The sequence below is a fragment of the Necator americanus genome, chromosome V, assembly GCF_031761385.1.
Source record: "Necator americanus strain Aroian chromosome V, whole genome shotgun sequence".
NCBI classification, from domain to species: Eukaryota; Metazoa; Nematoda; class Chromadorea; order Rhabditida; family Ancylostomatidae; genus Necator; species Necator americanus.
The window spans coordinates 6,284,652-6,308,048 of NC_087375.1; the positions used below are offsets into that span (position 1 = coordinate 6,284,652).

The 23,397-nt window shown below is 39.7% G+C and overlaps 3 protein-coding genes across 3 annotated transcripts; 2 read left to right on the plus strand and 1 right to left on the minus strand.

Annotated features, from left to right (window-relative positions):
* Positions 1–5,102: 5,102 nt before the first annotated feature.
* Positions 5,103–5,732, minus strand: RB195_013068 (uncharacterized protein; the record flags this gene model as incomplete). The annotated part of the gene is made up of 1 exon (XM_064202723.1): positions 5,103–5,732. One exon carries the CDS (start codon positions 5,730–5,732, stop codon positions 5,103–5,105), a length of 630 nt encoding a protein of 209 aa, XP_064058604.1.
* Positions 5,455–5,769, plus strand: RB195_013069 (uncharacterized protein; the record flags this gene model as incomplete). Its single annotated transcript, XM_064202724.1, has 1 exon — positions 5,455–5,769. One exon carries the CDS (start codon positions 5,455–5,457, stop codon positions 5,767–5,769), a length of 315 nt encoding a protein of 104 aa, XP_064058605.1.
* Positions 5,770–14,742: 8,973 nt separating this feature from the next.
* On the plus strand, positions 14,743–15,650 carry RB195_013070 (uncharacterized protein; the record flags this gene model as incomplete). Its single annotated transcript, XM_064202725.1, has 4 exons — positions 14,743–14,881; positions 14,930–14,972; positions 15,107–15,127; positions 15,647–15,650. 4 exons carry the CDS (start codon positions 14,743–14,745, stop codon positions 15,648–15,650), a joined length of 207 nt encoding a protein of 68 aa, XP_064058606.1.
* Between the last annotated feature and the right edge of the window lie 7,747 nt (positions 15,651–23,397).

The following is a 23,397-nucleotide window of genomic DNA, read 5'->3' on the forward strand; positions in this document are numbered from 1 at the left end:
CAGTGTTTGCAATAGTTTTACAGCAAAATGAGACCGAAACTTTTTAAGAGGAGTGCCTACATAGCTCAATTAGTCCAAGTAATTGCCAAAGAAACTGAAAAAAAATATCAGGGACGGGAATATGAAATATGGGAATTCTTATTAATGCAATGGATGGCGACTTTTGCAACAAAAAAAATACCGCTAAAATATCCCAGTTGTCATCGATAACGTTCGGTCGTAACTGTTTGATTTGCCTTCAACGGCTCGTTGTACATGACAGCTTATCGCTAAACTTTTTATCGCATGCCATTTTAACTCGGTTGTAGTGTTTGTCTAACGAAGGGATCATATCTATTGTCTGAATCTCAGGAGAAATCTCTATACTTCATAGTGACGTTGAAGACATTTGCCTGCCTACCATATACGCAGATTTAATCATCTACAATTTCAAAAATAACATCGTAATAGCATTTTTGTGAAATCTGTCGTAGCACAAAGAATTGTAGCTGGAGAGATTTTACATGATTCGTGTATGATTACCGACCTAACATTTATTAGGAGATTTTGTTTGTTGAAAAAATTTTCTATTAGGAAATTCCGCTCACACATACAGTGTTTCTACTCAAATTACCTCCAAATTGGCGAGGGATGGCCATATACAGTAGGAGAGTGGAGTAACGGAAGCGGATAAGACCGTTGTGGGACCGCTGTCACTCAAGGAGTACTTCCAAAATTTGTTTGAGTTTCAGATACGTACATTTTGATTTCAAAAAATCAAAATACACCTTTTCTTTGTGTCCAATTAATACAAATTACTAGATTTTGCTTTCGGTTAAGTCTAATTGATCTAAATCGCATAATATTCTATGAATAAGGTAATGATTCGCTATTTCATTGCCTCCTAGCAACTCTTTACTTTTCAAAACCTCGTTGGATTGACTGACATATGAGATTGGGTTCCACTTAGTTTATTTGTTATTGCTATTGACAGCTGGCTGTGTGAAAATTTATCAGCCCATCACTTCGTTCATAATATCAAGTTTTGTGTGCGATTGCAGAACGTTTGTGCTTGTGTGAGATAGGTGAGATGCGTGGCGTCAGTTGGTGCTGACAGCTGCCGCCGCCATCATTCCATCATAGGAGTTCGTCGTGAAACACTGATATATGATACACACAACGTTACGTTCGCAAAAAAAAAGAGAAAAACTTCAAAAAGAAAAACACTCGCAGAAAACAATCTACATATAGCTTAGAAGTTTATTTTATATTTGTTGTTTATTTGCAGTGATCAAAGTTTTAGTGAATACACCGATTGAACAACTGCTTTTTATTTTCATAACGGTAGGTCCTTCGAAATTGGTTTTACTGCCCATCAGATAAGATGTTTCAAATTTTATCTTCATTTTGGTTTTTTATTTCCATTTCTATAACTCTTCCTAAAATTAGCTTCACACTATATAACTAGTTTTGATTCCTCTTACTTTTTAGAGTATTCAATCCTCACTAACTTAAAAAACTAGAAAAAAAAGTGATTCTATATTGAAAAGGTGTACCGTGGCCTTATTTTGTAAAAAGGCAGAACAGGCAAATGGAGGCACTAAGATTTCTTCGATGATGAATTCTTTCGAAAGAAGTATGAACATTTCGGATTTTTGCTTCAAAAAAAAATTGAGCATCTAGAGCGATGTAAATTTATAAACGTAGCGGAAAAGAACACCAACTCACTTTTAAGAAATTATCAGGGGACCGCAACCCTCTCAGCTGCGGAAAGATTGGCATTGATTTCATACATTTCTCTCTAATGAAAATCCTGGGGAAATAAAGTAAATATTTCTTGAAGAAAAAACTAGTGTTGCACTGTTATTCCACTCAGTAGCAATAGAATAGGTTAATGATTTTCTATCTTTTTTCTCATATAACTGTAAAATTTTGGCATATTTGTACTGGAACGGATAATTTCTACGGAAAAGGAGTAGTAAATATGTATCTGCAAGAAATTATCGTTAGTTTCCATGAAGTCTGGGAACAGCTCTGGAAAATATGACAGAAATCTGCATGACACAGAAATACAATCAGCGGATTCTGAAGATCTACAATAAAATAAAATAGGAAGGATTAAACGAACAACGGCTTAACGAAAATTTCGCGTACGCGAACCCAACTGTTGCTGATGTTGACTGCAAATTGCTGATCGTCTTGACGCGCTCAAAACACCGCCCATCAAAAAAGAATGTCCTACTCGTCTAAAAAATATGAGCATTTGACGGGAGCAACAAACAACAAACATAAAAATCATCTCGTATGTCAAAATAAAACAAATAAAAAGTACGTGTCTAACAAGTGGTCCGAAAAACTTCCGAAAAGCTCAGTAAAATGAGACCCAGTGGGAGAAACAAGGTTCTTTTATGAAATCCCTTGCTTCATGTCGTCATCGTTTTTATTCTTCAAAGACAACATTGAAAAAGCTACGAAGTGATAGTTTTATCAATATGATAGGTCGGTCAAAAGTTTTCGTAGCTTTTTACACTAGGTTCTACGTTCAGCGTGAAATCTCTTACAGAAACATATCAAGAAAATAAAAATATTTGGAATGTTGAGAGTGCTTAGCGAGAAAACATGCGTTCGATACACTAACTTTATACGTTTGAGGTAGAATGGCTCAGCACACCAGAAGTAAAAAAAATGACGATATTTGAAGCGAAATAGCGAAAAAAAAATTCAATACAAAGTATTTGAAAGGGAAGAACATTTCCTACGAATACATAAGATATATAGATGTGTTAGAAAAATTCACCAAAATTCAATTTACAGGGAAAAATTAGCTCAAAATATTTGAACAAGTAGAACCCAAACGTTTTCGCATTGCCTCACTCTCTTAGACCATATATCAATTTCAAAAACTTATAGGGTTTTCTTTTTAGGATATGAAGTCCTGGTAAGTGTTAAAACGCATTACTACCAGCAGATAAAGAGAGACTACGGAGACAAATCTAATGTTACATACCATTTACCTCAAAGCACATGTGCATAAGGTCGTACCTCACTTCGACACAAAATTTTTTGAAAACCTCGTCATAAATCTTAGCTTTGGTATTGTTTTTATTTGCTGCTCGCTGCCCTGAGATCTATGTCAGCGTTTATCCACATCTCTAGGAAGCTTCACACATAATTACTTCTTATTAGATGTGAATATTTTTTAACTGTCGATGGAAACACTTAAAAAATCAGATTCAAATGAAATGATATGATGCATTTCCCCATAAAATATCATTTTAGCAGTTCCGATTAAGATTATTAGGCGAGAGATATTACCTCGTGAAACGTCTATGACACTTGGTGAATTTTAGAAATTTCCCCTTAGAAATCTTCAGAAATAGAAACTTTAGAGATTTAGAAATATTTGAAAGTCTATACAAAAATAGAATTATGCTCATGTTTTCTAGACAGCCAAATAGGGCTACGCTAAAATCCCGCGCTTACTACTTTAAAGATTCACTGTTCTTTTAAAGGTATCACTCTAAACTAATCTGTGGTGGTACAAATTTCCGGTGGAGTATTCGTTTACGGGATCGTAGATTATCGAGAGAAGGGTGATTCCGTTTATTTCTTTCTAACTGCCGTCGAAAACGGCCCGGAAGATACGGTTTCGAGCGTTCCGGCGCACTATTTTCCGCGACGAGTTCGATTGGAGCGCTCCAACCTTGTGCTCGCGCCGCATTCTCCCGGCCGTTTTTTACGGCAATTAGGAAGAAAAAGGCTGAATCACCAGCCTCTCCATAATCTACTATCCCGTATACGAATACTCCATCTGAAATCTGTACCACCTCAGATTCGTGGGGTGATGCCTTTAAAGATTCAGTGTTCTCTTAAGCTGTTTCAAGCACTATCTTTCTAATATCGCTATAAACGTCATGATGTCGTGTGATAGTGAAAGATAACACAAGAGTACATGTGCATACCACTGAGAAAACAAATCGCTACTTGTTCAAGGTGTCATATGGCGAGGACGTTGTAAAACGCTCATAACATTTTTTTTTTGTATATAATCTGCAGCATGAATATGACACGTGTGATATGCGAAAAAAAGACCGAAGCAATCGGTGGTATTTTGCTTTTGTGCGTCAACAGCTGATATTTCAATGCATTTAATAGACTTTTCAACAACTTTTTCTTCAGCGTCTCTCAGGTCTACCTGGGCTGCTACACCTGTGACATGACGTCATTCCGTGTGCTTGATCTAGGTGGACGCCAGTTACGTTTATGAAATGCAGATTATATCAAGCTTGTGGTCTCTCTCTGGGTATATCTACATCTACTAAGATCTTACGGTGAGTATAGTTCTCACCGCGTAGGAAGTGACCGCACCATCGGAGGGATTTTCACGCATTTCCACGGCTACTGGAGCCACTCCAAGTCTCTGTGAGATATTTTCGTTGTGGATATGATAGAGACAGCCGACACTAATAGTCCATCGCAGCACCTGAATTTTCATCATTCTGAGACAATGTTCCACTTCTTTGGTACCACGTCAGCACTCATGGTGCGCTACTGGCCGAATGACGGTTCTATATAACTTGACTCGAGACGGTCAGCCATCGTCTTGCCGCAGAGCACGCCTGTGGACGCTCACCACTTCGGTCATGTATCATTTACTCGGACGGTAACTTCACGTGCAAGACTGTCATCGCAATCGTCGAACCGAGATATTAAGCTGGACAGAAAGTATTGTCACCATTTATTGCTTTATTTCTTCACTCAGCTTACATTAGAAATTAGTCAATAATATAATCATCATCATTAATTACAACAGTGGTGTCCCACCTAATAGGCAAGTCAGCGATCCCTTTCTCCCAGAACTGGGGAGACTGGGAGTCGAAGATGTCGCTGACCGTCCGTTCGACTTCTTCAAAATTGGTGAAGATTTTCTTAGCTAGGGAAGCCTTGAGGGGCCGGAATAAGCGGAAGTCTGTGGGGACAAAGTTGGAAGAATAGGGAATGGGACATCGTGTCCCAGCCCCCTCCAGTTTTTCATGAGCTTCCTTAGCTACATGGGGCCTAGCGTTATCGTGAAAGTGCCCCGAAGCTCGTCTCACCCGTTTTTCTCAAACGGCCGATGCGAGCTATTGGAGCTGACTAGCGTATATGGAACCGGTGACGGTTGATAATGTGGCCATATGGGAGCTACTCATAAAACAGCATTCCCCTCGAATCCCAGAAGCAACAAAGGAGACACTTCTGGGGGTGGAGGTTCGATTTGGCTTGCGTCGGCGGGTCTCCTCCTCGAGGGAGCCACACGGCATGGTGCGAGATAGATTCGTAAAGGACCCAACTCTCATCTCAGTAATAAGATTTTCGAGAAACTCTTTTCGATGCGTGCGAAGAAGGAGAGATTGACAGATGGATACCCGGGTAAAGCGAGTGCCATCTGTCAAGATGTGGGGGATCCATCGAGACAGCACTTTTCTGTAGCCGATGGCCTGGAGGCGACTGACGACTGAATGGCTACACCCGAGTCTCGTCGCAAGGCTGCGGGCGTTGACCTCCGGATCCTCTTTGACAACGTCGAGAATGGCGGAGTTCTCGACAGTGTGGGGGCGTCCCGACCGAGGCTTGTCTTCGAAGTCGGTGTCTCCGCTTGCGAAGCGAGCGAGCCGAGCGCTTGACAGTCCTGATGGTAGTGGTGTCATCGCACAATCTGCTGTTGATGTTGCGGGCTGCTGCCATTGCTCCAATGCCGCCACGCCATTCATGGAAGATGTTAGCTCGAAGTTGCTCCTGCGTAATTGACGTCGTGATTAAAGTTAAGGAAGGCTCCCGGCTAAATATACCTATTGTGAAGAAGCTCCGGGAATGTTCTACAACTACAACATGGTGCAACATGGATTCCGCCCAAAAATGGAAAGTTCTGAAAAATCCGAAAAGTGGGTGACAAGACTTTCTGTCCAGCCTAATACTTGAAACCGGCGTTCCTCAAAATATCTCGATGATCTCCTCAGTCTTAGCAGGGTCCTCCTCGTGTACATTAGTCGTCCTTTACCCGGTCTTTTTGGCGTTAGGACGTACCCCAAACTCTGCCAGCCTGTCATGCCGCAGGTGAGCTTGCTGCTCGTTTTCCTTTTTTTTTTCTTGAAACCGGCATGACGTCATCGTGGTAGAGTAGCGTCTATGTCGCAGACTTCAGAAGGTTTCTCGCAATTGTATTCATGACGATTATGTGGAGCAGAGAGAGGGCTGAGCTAAGAAAATTTGGACCAGTTAGACCAACACTTCTTTTATAGCATGTTGCCGCAAAGCATACCAGATGACTTCGCGCAAAACGCGATAGATCACTTTCTTTATGTCGAGGATTGCGAGATGCAGCAGTTCATGCTTCTCAATCAGGAATGGGAGTGTAGGGTATGGCATCGGTGCTGCAGCAGTTGGTGAAGAAGCCTCACTGGTGGACAGATGGACAATGTCTCAAATTTTGCAGTCGATAATGTGTTTAAAAAACATCATGCTGTAAGACAGAAGCGAATCAGCATTGCACATTCGGCTGGATTATTCTTCTTCTTTCAGACGTGTGTTGTCCGTGTTTCCCTGCCAGTGCATTGGCGTCTTCTAATTTCCCACGACTGGGTTTAAAAAATTTGTGGGGGAGTTTGCACGATCCCAACTCCTTGACTTCTACATTTCCGCCAGATCCAGATCGCCTGCACCTGTCGATTTCCCTGTCTCCATTCGTTTCAATACAGCAATCCAATTTCGGCCCTGATTATATCCCGGAGTGTCTCATGTGTAGGCGAAGCTAGAGATGTGGCATATTGAGGAATATTCTCTTGAGTTACTCTTGAAATAGTTAAGTTTGCTATAGCACCTTTCCAGTCCATCTGAAGGCCTCTATTTCGACATTGATGCCGTAAAGTTTTCCGACATCTTCGGTGTGGCGAGATCTCGCGATTTGGTAGAGGAGAGCTTCCATATCGCGAATGGCGATGTTCGTATGAATGCCAAGCGGATTTCGCTGTCGACACCGCTTTCTTTGCGTCCTTTTTCGTCTTCCCGTAAGTTTCAGTTTGTTTCAGTTTTCCTGAGCTTTTTTATTCTTGAGAAAAAAAAATGAGAAAGACGACTGTTTACTGACTGACTTTGGTGTTTATTTCCTCTCGTTCTAGGCTACAGTTGTTTCCTTATCATCCCGTGTAAGGGCATATTGTACAGAGAACTGTGCAGATTGCTTCGACCAACTCACGACTTGGGAGCCGCCATGTATTTTCGAAGTTCTTGGCTAAAAGCAATTGGATGCGCTAGGTGAATTACTTCAGGTTTTTTCTTCCTCGCCATCACTGGACTCGAGCAGGTTCGTAGCGATCAGAGTAGTTTTGCATTGGCGAGGGAATTTTATTATGAAACCAGGCGGACGATGCAGCGTTGGAACCGTTCTGTAAGCTATAACTTTCGCGTTTGTGATACGTTTTTGATTGGGATGAACTTTGTCCTTTGTACATGTGGTTAACTTACATACTCTTGCTGTCGTTGTAGAAAGTGACGAGGTGGGATTGTCACTTTGAAGGCTTTGTATCTGCGATGACGAGGTTGTGCGGATAGGTAAACTCCAGAATCTGCTCGCCCCCTTCGTTCTGCGTTCTATAACGAAAGCGCGATGACATCTGTGGCCATCATTCATTGCTCCGGCGCACTCGTTCAGATATCCTGGAGCTACATATAATCATGTGTTCCTCGTCCTTACTTTGACCACAACGTCCGATGAAATTATATGTTTCTTAAGTAGAATAGTTAAGTATTTATATGTTTTTTGCCCCAAACTTCTTTCGAAATTGAAAGATAAGATGTCGGCTGTTGTCGAGGACAAACAGCTTACTGAGAGCATTTGTGAGCAGTTTCTTCTGCTATCAATTTGCATTGGGGTATCTTCATAAATTTAGGAAGGTCATATTGAACTTCCTTACATTACGGATATGTTAAAGATTTCATCTAATCCTAAAAGTACGCAAGGACCGTCTGGATTGTTAAAGGTTCAGCCTTTCCGAGTATCTTTGAGCAAAGTATTTCCGTGCTGTTGGAATGATTACGAAGGTGTAGGAGTAAATAATGAAGGTTGGCCACCTCGCACACTTCGTCCGCTTGCAAGCAAAACCTTTGACAAAATCAAATTCTGAAGGGATTTGTTTGAAATAAGCGATTCATACTCATTCTTTCCGTATTCTTAGAAACAACTCTTCCCAAAGACAGGTAGAGCACAGTTGCATTCGAGCCTTTCATCAACTCGTAGTCGTTAAATTGGTACCAGACTTGTCTCAGGCTGGTAACACATGGGCTGGTTCCTTAAAGGCATCACCCCACGAATCTGAGGTGGTACGGGTTTCAGGTGGGGTATTCGTATACAAGATAGTAGATTATGGGGAGGGGAGTGATTCTGTCCATTTCTTCCTCATTGGCGTAAAAAACGGCCCGGAAGATGCGGCACGTGTACAAGGCTGGCGCTCCCCAATCGATCTCCTTGTAGAAAATAGCGCGCCAAAACGCCCGTAGCCGTATTTTTCGGGCTGTTTTTTATGGCAATTAGGAAGAAATGGACGGGATCACCCTTCTCCCCATAATCAACTATCCGGCGTATGAATACTCCACCTGAAATCCGTATCACCTCAGATTCGTGGGATGATGCCTTTAACTCCCACAAGCGCGTTCATAAACCTCAAATGATCCTAAGTAGAAACTGGGTGCATTCCAAAACTCTCTTTTAAACGTTATCTTTGATTCTGCTCATTGTCAGGCTTTTGACCGTTTCCTGCAAATTAATCCGTCAGAAACGGATTTTGGGGCACAAGTGAAATTTGTTTCGTACTAAAAAAAACATGGCGGTTTCAGTTGATGTTGACAGAAGCAACATCAACTAAAGCCGCCCTGTTCTTCAGTGCGAAACCCCTTTCTTTTCTCGGAAAATAGCAACGAGTGATGTGAGGATAGTCCTGGGGTTTCGATGACAGTTGACCTTAACATTGTTGCTGCACAAAATAGAAGAAAGCTAGGTTGCCTAGTTGTCTAGATTGTTGGAATTTAAGGGATGACCGGTGATGCTTTGAAGGAAAGTACAGTAGGATCGCTAATTCTTCGAAAGAAGACGAAAAAGACGCGAATCCGTGTCTTTTTCGTCTTTTTTACATAACTCGCCTCAATTTGATCTTTATTATAAGATCTGCACCTCAGTAGATTCGTGAGCGCGAGCTCTACCGATTGAATTTAATTAGAACTTTCAAAACCTATCAAAGAAACAGTTTCCGAAAACATTACCTGCGGTTACATATTAACAAGGCTGAGTCCGAGATAACTGCGCCCCAAGGATATACGATTTTTACGTGGACATATTTTTCGAAAAGTAAAGTGATGGTTACATATTCGTAATCTGCGTAATATTAAGAACAATTTGATATCTTTCACAGCTATAACTCCATGACTCTGAAGATTTTGTAAATTTGACTAAAGTGACATGTTTAAACTCCAGGAACGACCGATATTACCAGCTTAAAAATTGTTTTCTCACAAAATATCCGTACGTTTTAAGCGAAAACAACAAAACTAACGTTCGGGAATCGCCGCTGGATTGTTCGCTCTCCATGGTCATCCTCATGGTCATCAGCAGCGATTCCTTTATTGAATTGATACCCGTGACAAGAAATGCTGCCTGTATCCTAGTAAGAATAAGAAGATGGTGTCGAAAATGCTCATTTTTAGCGGCTCTGCTTTCCCTTTCATTGATCTAAAAAATAACAAAAACTAAATCACATAAAAGACCAAAAACACTATCTTGTGTAGAAGGAAATTCTCTTTTAAATAAAAAGTTATATGAAGGTGAACTTTATTTTCTGTGCGCAAGTTTAAAGGCATCACTCCACGAATCTGAGGTGTTACGGATTTCACGTGGAGTATTCGTATACGGCATAGTAGATTATGGGGAGGAGAGTGATTCCGCCCATTTCTTCTTAATTGCCGTAAAAAACGGCGCGGAAGATACGGCTTCGGGCGTTCTGGCGCACTATTTTCTACAAAATGTTCGACTGGAGCTCGCCAGCCTTGTGCGGCGCCGCATCTTCCGAGCCGTTTTTTTTTAACGGCAATTAGGACGAAATGGACGGAATCATCCTCCTCTCCATAATGTTCTATCCCTTATAAGAATACTCCACCTGAAATCTGCACCACCTCAGATTCGTGGGGTGATGCCATTAATAGCCCACCCAATTCCAAACCATTAGTAGGAGAATACTACCGCCAATCTAATAGAAACCGGAGGGCAGGCACTATCCCGAAGTGAAGTGGAACTTATACGTCTTTAACTAATTTACCTCCACACAAAACTCTCCAAGAGATCCATCTCCAGCTCAAAAACTAGGAGGAAACAAGCACTCGTAGGAAATTCCACGGCTTAGTCATCAGCAACCCATTTTTCACGTGACACCACGTGTCACATGCTCAGCCGCCGTACTACGACGGGAGGAATCGCTTGGTCGCAAGAAATCGCACGCACCGTCGTGGTTGTAGTAGGGCGGTGCTAGATGCGTAATGATCTTAGAACAACCATGTTTGTACAACAATTGGTGGTTTTTGTTTCATCCGCGTATCGGGTGCGAGGTGGTAGTAATAACCGCCGAACAGCGAGCAATGAAATGAAAAGTGTCACAAGGTCAATGTTGCAATTTTTTGCAACAAAACTAGAAACGGTAACTGGGTCTTTTCCTACCTAGCTGGTCGCTGGTCGTGCTCTCATTTTTTTCACTTTTGCTTCAATCGTTTTGAATCGTTCGAGTCGTTTTTAATCGTTTTCTCGTGCTTTTTTTGGCTCGATTATCAACCCTTTGCTTTCGGAAGGAAAATAAGTCGATGGAAAGGATGAAGGTTGACATACAGAAGTGCTATAGTCAGGTCAAAACGAGCTGAAGCCTGGTGCAGCTGGGAAGTGGAACCCCTACTAACTTCTGTCGTCCGATTGCAACAAGTGTTGGTCCCACCTTGATCACTACCCCTGCCTCCACCTCGTCACGTTGAGGCAAATAGTTTGCGCAACTGTACCAGATTTCAGATCGTTTTGACCCGATTGTAACAGAGGAACTGTAAACCGCAGCAGAAAAGGCAGGTCAAGCGCGGACGAGATCTCTAGGATCGATGTGTCGCACGGGCGCGCGCGCCAAATCATTTGAACATTTCCATCTTGTCTCGGCCTTTTATAGATGTGCTACATCCTTTTTGGACTTTACATTACTTTTTTTTCCTTTGCTAGAGCAAACCCGTTTGTTTTTTCCCATTACGAGTGTGACCGTAGAGATCCTCTACTATTCCTTGATCCTTCGTGAACTGCACAGATTTTGAACTTGACCGAGTGGACTTCCGCCGCCACGCCGTCAATTTCCTGGAAACTGGAAACCAATACCATAGTACGCTAGGGAGATTACGAGTGGGATCTTGGCTATCACAATTTCGCAGTAGCCAGTGTTGCGTGCAAAATAGAGGGTCACCGTAACCTAAAGTCTACCTCTGCCCATTTCCAACGCTTCGCACAATGCCGGGAAAACCTCGTTTCGTTGCTTGACTCCGAAAGGAGAGTTCTTCTTTAGTGCTTAGGAGCCCTGCATTTCAGCCACACTCAAAGACAACCGAAGACCTGGGAAACGAATCTTGTAGTATTCAATCCTGCAGTTTCTGCCCATGGAGACCCTCTCAATTGCAACTTCTGGACGCAGATAGTCGTTCTCAAATCCAGCAATGAAATCCAGAAGTGACGTACTCATATGGAGTGTATTTGGGTCAAAACAACATGAAGCTCGGCGGTGTTTGGTGAGCTGGGGCGGTGGAACGTGGTGGTTCGGATCCAGGGAGGGCCATTGCTAGCACCACTCATCGCTACAGTTTGTGACGGTCCCATCTCGATTCGAACAGCAAGCTCTAGCGCACTACTTCGAGAGTACCCGCTTACGCTGCTGCGCCGAGCTTCATGTCACACAAGGCTCAAAATAATTTGTGTTGGTACTGTTGATTGCGAAACGTATGCATTATTACAAAGCATTTCGGCTCTCTTGGCCCCACTGAAAGATTGGGTGCCATACCTGGAGTACATCTAAAAACTAGGTGTCAAGTGTAGGTGGGGGTGGGGGCACTTAGTGCTGCTCTTATTTCTGGAACCAAATAACTAAATATATCGGGACCCTAAGACCTAAGCATTAGTCTTGGAGGATCTATGACACACCTAAGCTAAAGTTACTAAGGGAAAGAAGTAAGATGGAGGGTCCAGGAATAAGGGGGCCACTGAGTGCTCCCCCCTCCCCTCCCAACTACATTTTCCCCCGAAATAGTGTAATTGTGTTTACCAGAGGCCAACGATAGAGCTTAAACCATTCAAAAAAAATCATGCACTTCAGCTCCGTAGAAAAGTTCAGGCCCTAATTCTCGAGAAGTCGATGAAACCTACTGTGAGTGGTGCTTAGTATATTCGTGCAGCACAGATCGCACTTTAGATATAGCTATATATCTATTATGTATGCATTCTTGGCTGTATCCTGCTCATTTTCAAATGAACCCAACTATTTCTTCACCTTTTGGAAACCGTGTACAGTTTGTGAACATAATAGAGCTTACAACTAGTTACGAAAACCTCTCTGACCCTCTTTCCAATTTATAGTTGCGCCTTAAATCGTTAGTTTGTTCATTTTTATCGACAATTTCCATCGATTCCGATTTTCTTACAAGCTAATCAATTGCAGCTTTATAGCATTTCGCCTCTCGGCTTTTTGACCGCTCATTACATATAATTACTATTTTTCTACTGAATTCGTATAAATTCCATCCATGTAGTCTTATGTTTTCTACAACACCCAGTTGATATCGATTCCATCGGCCCAACAAGCGCCCCTGCCTTCCTCGTAAACAAGCAAAGTGTGACAGAAACAGCCAAGCAAAAGGGAATTCATGAGGAATTTTCCAGGGAGTTCTTTCGTAATGTGGTAGCAGTTCTCATCCGTAATCTATATTCATCCATCCAGAGTGGTCTATATTTAGTCGAAGAATAGCAGTCAGTCGAAATTTTTTCGGTTTAAGAACTTAATTGTCGTGTGTTCGTAAGTAAAACAATGTTTCTAGCCATATATATTCATAAACTAAGTAAGAAACATGATAGGAATCTACTACGGTACTATGAATCACGTGTGTGTGTGACGCAAAGAAACATTTACGATATCGATGCACTTTCGAAACGTACTTGAAGTCGTCGCATTCCAAAACATCCGCTTCGAAAAACCTCTCAGTTGATGTTGCACTTTGAAATCGTGGTTTCGAAAATGTTAGTTTCTGGTCACTGAATCGCTATCACAATTTCGAAAATATTACGCAATCTTTCGATATCCTGGGGCAACTCTCGACGCCACCGCTTTCACAATTATTTCGTACGTTTCGTACACCAGTGCATGATTCTTCTGTCAGTGGTGTGAGATAGTTTTCTGGAATCTTCTTTTCTATCCCCCTCTTCCGTGTCTCATCATCCTCAAATTCATGTTTGGTTCCACCATATCATTTGTTTTGTGTTGAAATTGAATTGTTTTTGTTTGTTTGTTTGAAATTCGATACTTCTTAACTCTTAATACTACTTAGACCGTTTACGTTTTAAGTACAAAGGAACAAAGCAAAAGTTTAGCGCCTTACGCATAATGGAAAATTTGTCGTTCCCGTTGTTTCTTGAAATCGAGGTTAAAAAACGCATTGAACGAAGTATATGACTACAGTGGTGATTTCAATTTACGTCAATTTCAACTCGCATTGCATTACCTTTTTTTCTGGAGGTATCTCTTCTTTGCACGCGTGTTCTACAGTTTTTACACAGTGTATTCTTTTTACTACAACTGGCTTGACAAGTTCAACAAACCATTTTCTTGACGTGCGTCACATGTAGCTATACAGCGATAATATCGGTAATGTTCCTCTCATTTTGGCGTTGAGGCAGATGATGGATGTCAGTTACCGTGTGGTCTCAGCTTGTTTTGTGTGAGTTATTGTCAGTAGTTGCTTCATTAATGGAGCAAGTTTCAAGAATTCGTGAATTGTAGGTCCCAAATTATACCTCAGATTGCCAAACTGACTACATTTTCGATCGTGAATGGTATATTTGAACGAACGAACCGCATTCCTACGTCTGAAGGCTCTATTTTCTTGTTTTTTTTTTTTTTTTTTTCTCACGGTAACTTTAGCCTACATGTCACAGATCTTCCAAGACTAATGTTTGGGTTTTAGGGTCCCGATTGGCTTAGTTATTCACTTTCAGAATTGGAAGAGTATTTGAATGGCCTCCCTACAACTACACTTAACCCAAGAAATTGCTGTGTATAACGATTGAAACCTAATTTTGGTGTTCAGGATTTCTTACATTAACCTAGAACCAACTTCCCGAAGAAATTACATCCACGACCGCCCATTTGTTCAACATTCGCAAGGATCACTTTGAAATCTTCGAGCGCTTAACATAATTCTGGAACCTTCCTTCCACTATTTTCGAAATAGTCGACCCCTTCGAGAACTTTCGAAAATGTGTCGAAAACAACGCCACCGCGGAATGTTCGCGAGCGCACGCGTGCTGTCGAGCGCTGGTGCCTGCAGTTTCTCGCCGTCAACGTGCTCTCAGGGCCACGTGTTCTATCCGTTCGTCTCGTGTAGCTGCTCTCTTGAAAACACGTTATGCTTAATCAATACTCTTACCCTCTCCTCCATTCACGTGATGTTTTCACAATGGGCGGATCGATAATGGGAGGCCACTCCTATAAAAGAGTAGGCCAACGGTCGGTGTGTGTCATTCGCCTGCTTCGCCTTCCCGATTGCTGTGGTCGTGAAGTGTGGTTCGTCGTCATTCAAAGGAGGATTCGAACCGGTGGGCCGTTTCCATTTTGAACAACAAGACTATGCTGTGTTATTCTAGCCGATCAGAGGTGTTCTCTGACTATATCTGTCCTACGTATTATGTTGGTGGTCCCGAAGAAAACGTTAAGTAGAATGTGCTATCCACGTTGAAAATTGACTGTGACTCTCTGGACTCTAATGGACTGAATTGCGATTGAGTTCCCAGAAGTAGCAAGGCTCCGATCAGCTTGTGAAGTGTGCCACGTAGGAGAATAAGGTTTGTATTCTGCGTAGTGCAATAGTTGAGGCAAATTTTGCGTCAAACCGTCGGGACGCTTCGACTCGCTCTGCGTGGATGGGCGTGGCCGCGGCGCTGTCGGCGTCGCGGCCGCGTATTCTGTGGGTGGGTAATTATTGTGGTTGGGTGCCAAGTGATACGGAAGGTTAGTGTGTCACTTCAGTGAGGTCTAGATACCACAGTAGAGATGTTTTTGGTGACAAAGTACCACTGATAGTAGATACTAATACTTAGGTGGTGGTATTAAGCTTCTGTTATTAGAAAGGTTGTCTGCCATTAGAAAGAGTAATTTTGCTATCCAGATAGGTCAGGTGCGTTTCGTGTGACATCTGCACAGTTGCTTTCGTACGTAGTTGTTGGTCCTAAGGGGAATTAGTCTAACGTTGCGGAAGTTCAAAAAAAGGTTCCAATCAGAGCGAGTCGAACGAAAATGATACAGTGCTGGTGTAATGTGTTGTGTCTCTCAACGTATCAGTCTGGCGAATGTCCAAGTTTCAGGTGATCCCATGACAAGATAAGAGTTACGCTTAGCGGGCGCTCTTTCACAGTCAATCTCCCTCTCTTCACCTAAATGTAGGACGTTGGGCGGTAAATCTCGCCTTTGTATCCCGAGATGATCGATTGATGATGATTAGAGCTGTCCGCAAAGATCCACCTTCATCCTCCAAATCGCAGACTCTCAAAGATGTGAAGAATAACTAATGGTGTTATTTTAATTTTGCAAACTTTCTAAAAAGTGTTAGTAGTGGTTCATTGAAAATCGTTCCAAAATCAAACTGAAGGTACGGTAATAGATGTTCTATAAATCAATGAAAAGTGAAATATTGAGTGTAATAATTTCTTCTGTAGATCCTACTTGCATGAAAAGTATTGTGTTACATTGAAGATGGTTATTTAAAAAAATAAATAGAATTTAATATTGTTGTGAAACTATTGCTGCAGTTTTAAGAAAGTATATATATAGTATATAACTATCCATATAGTTCATTAAAACTAAAAGTACAGACTCGTGGAAAGAACAAGCGAATTTCAAGAATGAGTTCTCGTGAACACTTATTTTATCATACTGTTTAATGCATTGTTGATGTATGCAAAACGCCTTTGAGGTGGAAAAGTGTTAGAGATGAACGGCACAAAATTCAAAAAGGCTTGCATTATGTTTGCGTTAGAGATCTTTGTGAGTATTTGCCATTTACGTCAAAAGATGTGTAAGTACATTTTGGTTTCCTAGATGTGTCATAGAAATAGTAGATAATAATGTGACGGTTGATTGGTCTGGCAGAGTTGTTTCTTATGATCTTTTTGCTTCGACTGAACTATCTGGGCTGGACTGTTTCGAACGGGATGAATTAGTTTTTTGTTGAATTTCAGGTAGTAAAATGTCACAAACTCTCACATGAGTAGGAAGTCCAATGTTTCGTTCATGAAACCTTATTTGAGTGGTTTGGATGCGTTTGAAGAGGGAGCACAAGGACTGGTCCATGACATGTACTGTCAAGCTGACTCCTGTTTTCCGAATGCCCGTCGGTGATCCTCAGGAATGTTTTGCTGTAGATGTATTCGGATATAGGGGTGGAACGCTTGGAAGAAATTGGATGGGTATCGCAGACGTAATTGATACAGTCATGGAATTTCTCTCAACTGGCCTTCAGAAATACGGCAAAACACAACAAGGTCAATAAGAACATTGTCGCAGACATACCTACTGTCATGACTATAAGATTGATTTCATGCGAAAGCGTCATAGAAATTAATATTTTCTACCGTATAGAAAGGATATTTTCTACCTCAACGTATTCAAACAACGTTGGCTCCCTAAGTGATTCCCATACTTTCTCCGCAATGAAACGTAGATATCTAGTAGTGGACTGATTAAATATCACTGGGAACCCTCACCATCCATCCCTTATGAATTTCCTAGCTATTGGAAAATTGAGCGAAAACCATGCATTCATATAATCTTCAGTTGTATCATCTATCCATCGAAATGACTCCTCTCGTAGGTAGGGAAATCTAAGATTCAAATCCTTAAAACTTCTCATAAACTCAAAAGCGCGTAGTGAAAAATTTGGGAATTTTGGAAAACTAGAAATTCTTTTCTTGTGAAGCATATGTTACGAAAACCTTAAAGAACATAATAATTAGTACAACCTTCAAACAAGATTGACTACCGCAATGATTCCTGCGCTTTTTGGACTATGAAACGGAGATACCTAGTAGTGGACTGGTTAAATATTACTGGTAATCCTCACTATTCACCCCTTATGAACTTCTTTTCTAGAGAAAAGTTATGAGCGAAAACCTTGAATTCAAATAATCTTCAAATATATCATCTATCCATCGAAATGACACCTCTCGTAGGTAGGGAAATCTAAAATTCACAACCTCAAAACTTCTTATAAACTTAAAAGCACCTAATGAAAGGTTTGGGAATGTTGGAAAACTCGAAACCCTTTTTTTTGAGAAAAATCTACGGAAACCCTAAACACCTTAATAATTATTACTACCTTCAAACAAGATTGACTACCGCAATGATTCCTGTGCTTTTTGGACTATGAAACGGACATACCGAGTAGTGAACTGGCTGATATTACTGGTAAACCTCACCCTCCATCCGTTATAAACTTCTTTTCTAGAGAAAAATTAAGCGCGAAAACCTTGAATTCAAATAATCTTCAATTATATCATCTATCCTTCGAAATGACTCCTCTCGTAGGTAGGGAAATCTAAGATTCAAATCCTTAAAACTTCTCATAAACTCAAAAGCGCGTAGTGAAAGATTTGGGAATTTTGGAAAACTAGAAATTCTTTTCTTCTGAAAAAATATGGCACGAAAACCTTAAGGAACTTAATAATTGATACTACCCTTAAACAAGATTGACTACCGCAATGATTCCTGCGCTTTTTGGACTATGAAACGGAGATACCTAGTAGTGGACTGGTTGAATATTACTGGTAATCCTCACTATTCATCCCTTATAAACATCTTTGCTAGGGAAAAATTGTGAGCGAAAACTTTGCATTCAAATAATCTTCAAATATATCATCTATCCATCGAAATGACACCTCTCGTAGGTAGGGAAATCTAAAATTCACAACCTCAAAACTTCTCATAAACTCAAAAGCACCTAATGAAAGGTTTGGGAATGTTGGAAAACTAGAAATTCTTTTTTTGAGAAAAATAAGCTACGGAAACCCTAAACACCTTAATAATTATTACTACCTTCAAACAAGATTGACTACCGCAATGATTCCTGCGCTTTTTGGACTATGAAACGGACATACCGAGTAGTGGACTGGTTAAATATTACTGGTAGTCCTCATTATTCATCCCTTATAAACATCATTTCTGGAGAAAAATTATGCGCGTGCGCGAAAACCTTGAATTCAAGTAGTCTTCAACTGTATCATCTATCAATGGAAATGACTCCTCTCGTAGGTAGGGAAATCTAAAATTCAAATCCTTAAAACTTCTCATAAACTCAAAACTCTCATAAACTCAAAAGCGCCTAATGAAAGATTTGGGAATTTTGGAAAACTAGAAATTCTTTTTTTGAGAAAAATAAGCTACGGAAACCCTAAACACCTTAATAATTATTACTACCTTCAAACAAGATTGACTACCGCAATGATTCCTGCGCTTTTTGGACTATGAAACGGAGATACCTAGTAGTGGACTGGTTAAATATTACTGGTAATCCTCACTATTCATCCCTTATAAACTTCTTTTCTAGAGAAAAGTTATGAGCGAAAACCTTGAATTCAAATAATGTTCAATTATATCATCTATCCTTCGAAATGACACCTCTCGTAGGTAGGGAAATCTAAGATTCAAATCCTTAAAACTTCTCATAAATTTAAGAGCGCCTAATGAAAGATTTGGGAATGTTGGAAAACTCGAAATTCTTTTTTTGAGAAAAATAAGCTACGGAAACCCTAAACACCTTAATAATTATTACTACCTTCAAACAAGATTGACTACCGCAATGATTCCTGCGCTTTTTGGACTATGAAACGGAGATACCTAGTAGTGGACTGGTTGATATTACTGGTAATCCTCACTCTCCATCCCTTATGAACTTCTTCTTAGATTGCGCAAAATTCAAAACGAAATTCTTCCTCTCAAATAATCTTCAATTATATCATCTATCCTTCGAAATGACACCTCTCGTAGGTAGGGAAATCTAAAATTCACAACCTCAAAACTTCTCATAAACTCAAAAGCACCTAATGAAAGGTTTGGGAATGTTGGAAAACTCGAAATTCTTTTTTTGAGAAAAATAAGCTACGGAAACCCTAAACACCTTAATAATTATTACTACCTTCAAACAAGATTGACTACCGCAATGATTCCTGCGCTTTTTGGACTATGAAACGGAGATACCTAGTAGTGGACTGGTTAAATATTACTGGTAATCCTCACTCTCCATCCCTTATAAACTTCTTTTCTAGAGAAAAGTTATGAGCGAAAACCTTGAATTCAAATAATCTTCAACTATATCATCTATCCATCGAAATGACACCTCTCGTAGGTAGGGAAATCTAAAATTCAAATCCTTAAAACTTCTCATAAACTCAAAAGCGCCTAATGAAAGATTTGGGAATGTTGGAAAACTAGAAATTCTTTTTTTGAGAAAAATAAGCTACGGAAACCCTAAACACCTTAATAATTATTACTACCTTCAAACAAGATTGACTACCGCAATGATTCCTGCGCTTTTTGGACTATGAAACGGAGATACCTAGTAGTGGACTGGTTAAATATTACTGGTAAACCTCACTCTCCAGAAGTTATGAACTTCTTTTCTAGATTGCGCAAAATTCAAAACGAAATTCTTCCTTTCAAATAATCTTCAACTATATCATCTATCCTTCGAAATGACACCTCTCTTAGGTAGGGAAATCTAAAATTCACAACCTCAAAACTTCTCATAAACTTAAAAGCACCTAATGAAAGGTTTGGGAATGTTGGAAAACTAGAAATTCTTTTCTTGAGAAGCATATGTTACGAAAACCTTAAAGAACATAATAATTAGTACTACCATCAAACAAGATTGACTACCGCAATGATTCCTTAATAATTATTTACTACCCTTTAAAACAAGAATTGATACCTTCAAATAATCTTCAACTATATCATCTATCCTTCGAAATGACACCTCTCGTAGGTAGGGAAATCTAAGATTCAAATCCTTAAAACTTCTCATAAACTCAAAAGCACCTAATGAAAGATTTGGGAATGTAGGAAAACTCGAAACCCTTATTTTTGAGAAAAAAATGTTACGAAAACCTTAAAGAAAAATAATTATTACTACCTTCAAACAAGATTGACTACCGCAATGATTCCTGCGCTTTTTGGACTATGAAACGGACATACCTAGTAGTGGACTGGTTAAATATTACTGGTAATCCTCTCACTCTCCATCCCTTATGAACTTCTTTTCTAGAGAAAAGTTGCGCGAAAACTTGAAATTCAAATAATCCTCTCAAATAATCTTCAATTATATCATCTATCCATCGAAATGACACCTCTCGTAGGTAGGGAAATCTAAAATTCACAACCTCAAAACTTCTCATAAACTTAAAAGCGCCTAATGAAAGATTTGGGAATGTTGGAAAACTAGAAATTCTTTTCTTGTGAAAAATATGGTACGAAAACCTTAAGGAACTTAATAATCACTACTACCTTCAAACAAGATTGACTACCGCAATGATTCCTGTGCTTTTTGGACTATGAAACGGAGATACCTAGTAGTGGACTGGTTAAATATTACTGGTAATCCTCACTCTCCATCCCTTATAAACTTCTTTTCTAGAGAAAAATTATGAGCGAAAACCTTGAATTCAAATAATCTTCAACTATATCATCTATCCTTCGAAATGACACCTCTCTTAGGTAGGGAAATCTAAAATTCACAACCTCAAAACTTCTCATAAACTTAAAAGCACCTAATGAAAGATTTGGGAATGTTGGAAAACTCGAAATTCTTTTTTTTGAGAAAAAAATGCTACGGAAACCCTAAACACCTTAGTAATTATTACTACCTTCTAACAAGATTGACTACCGCAATGATTCCTGCGCTTTTTGGACTATGAAACGGAGATACCTAGTAGTGGACTGGTTGAATATTACTGGTAATCCTCACTCTCCATCCCTTATAAACTTCTTTTCTAGAGAAAAGTTATGAGCGAAAACCTTGAATTCAAATAATCTTCAAATATATCATCTATCCATCGAAATGACTCCTCTCGTAGGTAGGGAAATCTAAGATTCAAATCCTTAAAACTTCTCATAAACTCAAAAGCACCTAATGAAAGGTTTGGGAATGTTGGAAAACTCGAAACTCTTTTTTTTGAGAAAAATAAGCTACGGAAACCCTAAACACCTTAATAATTATTACTACCTTCAAACAAGATTGACTACCGCAATGATTCCTGCGCTTTTTGGACTATGAAACGGAGATACCGAGTAGTGGACTGGTTAAATATTACTGGTAAACCTCACTCTCCAGCCGTTATGAACTTCTTAGATTGCGCTAAATTCAAAACGAAATTCTTCCTCTCAAATAATCTTCAATTATATCATCTATCCATCGAAATGACTCCTCTCGTAGGTAGGGAAATCTAAAATTCACAACCTCAAAACTTCTCATAAACTCAAAAGCACCTAATGAAAGATTTGGGAATTTTGGAAAACTCGGAAACCCTTTTTTTTGAGAAAAATGATACGGAAACCTAAACACCTTAAAGATTACTACCACCAATAAACAACCGCAAATTTAAAACTAAATAAACCAAACACTAAAAATTGGAATTAAAACTGAACCTTTCTTGAAACATAAAAACCCTAAAATACTACCTTCAAACAAGATTGACTACCGCAATGATTCCTGCGCTTTTTGGACTATGAAACGGACATACCGAGTAGTGGACTGGTTAAATATTACTGGTAATCCTCACTCTCCATCCCTTATGAACTTCTTCTTAGATTGCGCAAAATTCAAAACGAAATTCTTCCTCTCAAATAATCTTCAATTATATCATCTATCCATCGAAATGACACCTCTCGTAGGTAGGGAAATCTAAGATTCAAATCCTTAAAACTTCTCATAAACTTAAAAGCGCCTAATGAAAGATTTGGGAATGTTGGAAAACTAGAAATTCTTTTCTTGTGAAAAATATGGTACGAAAACCTTAAAGAACTTAATAATTAGTACTACCTTCAAACAAGATTGACTACCGCAATGATTCCTGCGCTTTTTGGACTATGAAACGGAGATACCTAGTAGTGGACTGGTTGAATATTACTGGTAATCCTCACTCTCCATCCCTTATAAACTTCTTTTCTAGAGAAAAGTTATGAGCGAAAACCTTGAATTCAACTAGTGTTCAATTATATCATCTATCAATCGAAATGACTCCTCTCGTAGGTAGGGAAATCTAAAATTCACAACCTCAAAACTTCTTATAAACTTAAAAGCACCTAATGAAAGGTTTGGGAATGTTGGAAAACTCGGAACTCTTTTTTTTGAGAAAAATAAGCTACGGAAACCCTAAACACCTTAATAATTATTACTACCTTCAAACAAGATTGACTACCGCAATGATTCCTGCGCTTTTTGGACTATGAAACGGAGATACCTAGTAGTGGACTGGTTGAATATTACTGGTAATCCTCACTATTCACTCCTTATGAACTTCTTAGATTGCGCAAAATTCAAAACGAAATTCTTCCTCTCAAATAATCTTCAATTATATCATCTATCAATCGAAATGACTCCTCTCGTAGGTAGGGAAATCTAAAATTCACAACCTCAAAACTTCTCATAAACTCAAAAGCACCTAATGAAATGTTTGGGAATGTAGGAAAACTCGAAACCCTTATTTTTGAGAAAAAAATGCTAAGGATACCCAAAACACCTTAATAATTATTACTACCTTCAAACACGATTGACTACCGCAATGATTCCTGCGCTTTTTGGACTATGAAACGGAGATACCTAGTAGTGGACTGGTTAAATATTACTGGTAATCCTCACTCTCAATCCCTTATAAACTTCTTTTTGAGAAAAATTGAAATAAAAACAAATCCCTCATTTCAAATAATCTTCAATTATATCATCTATCCATCGAAATGACACCTCTCGTAGGTAGGGAAATCTAAAATTCAAAACCTCAAAACTTCTCATAAACTCAAAACGCACTAATGAAAGGTTTGGGAATGTTGGAAAACTCGAAATCCTTTTCTT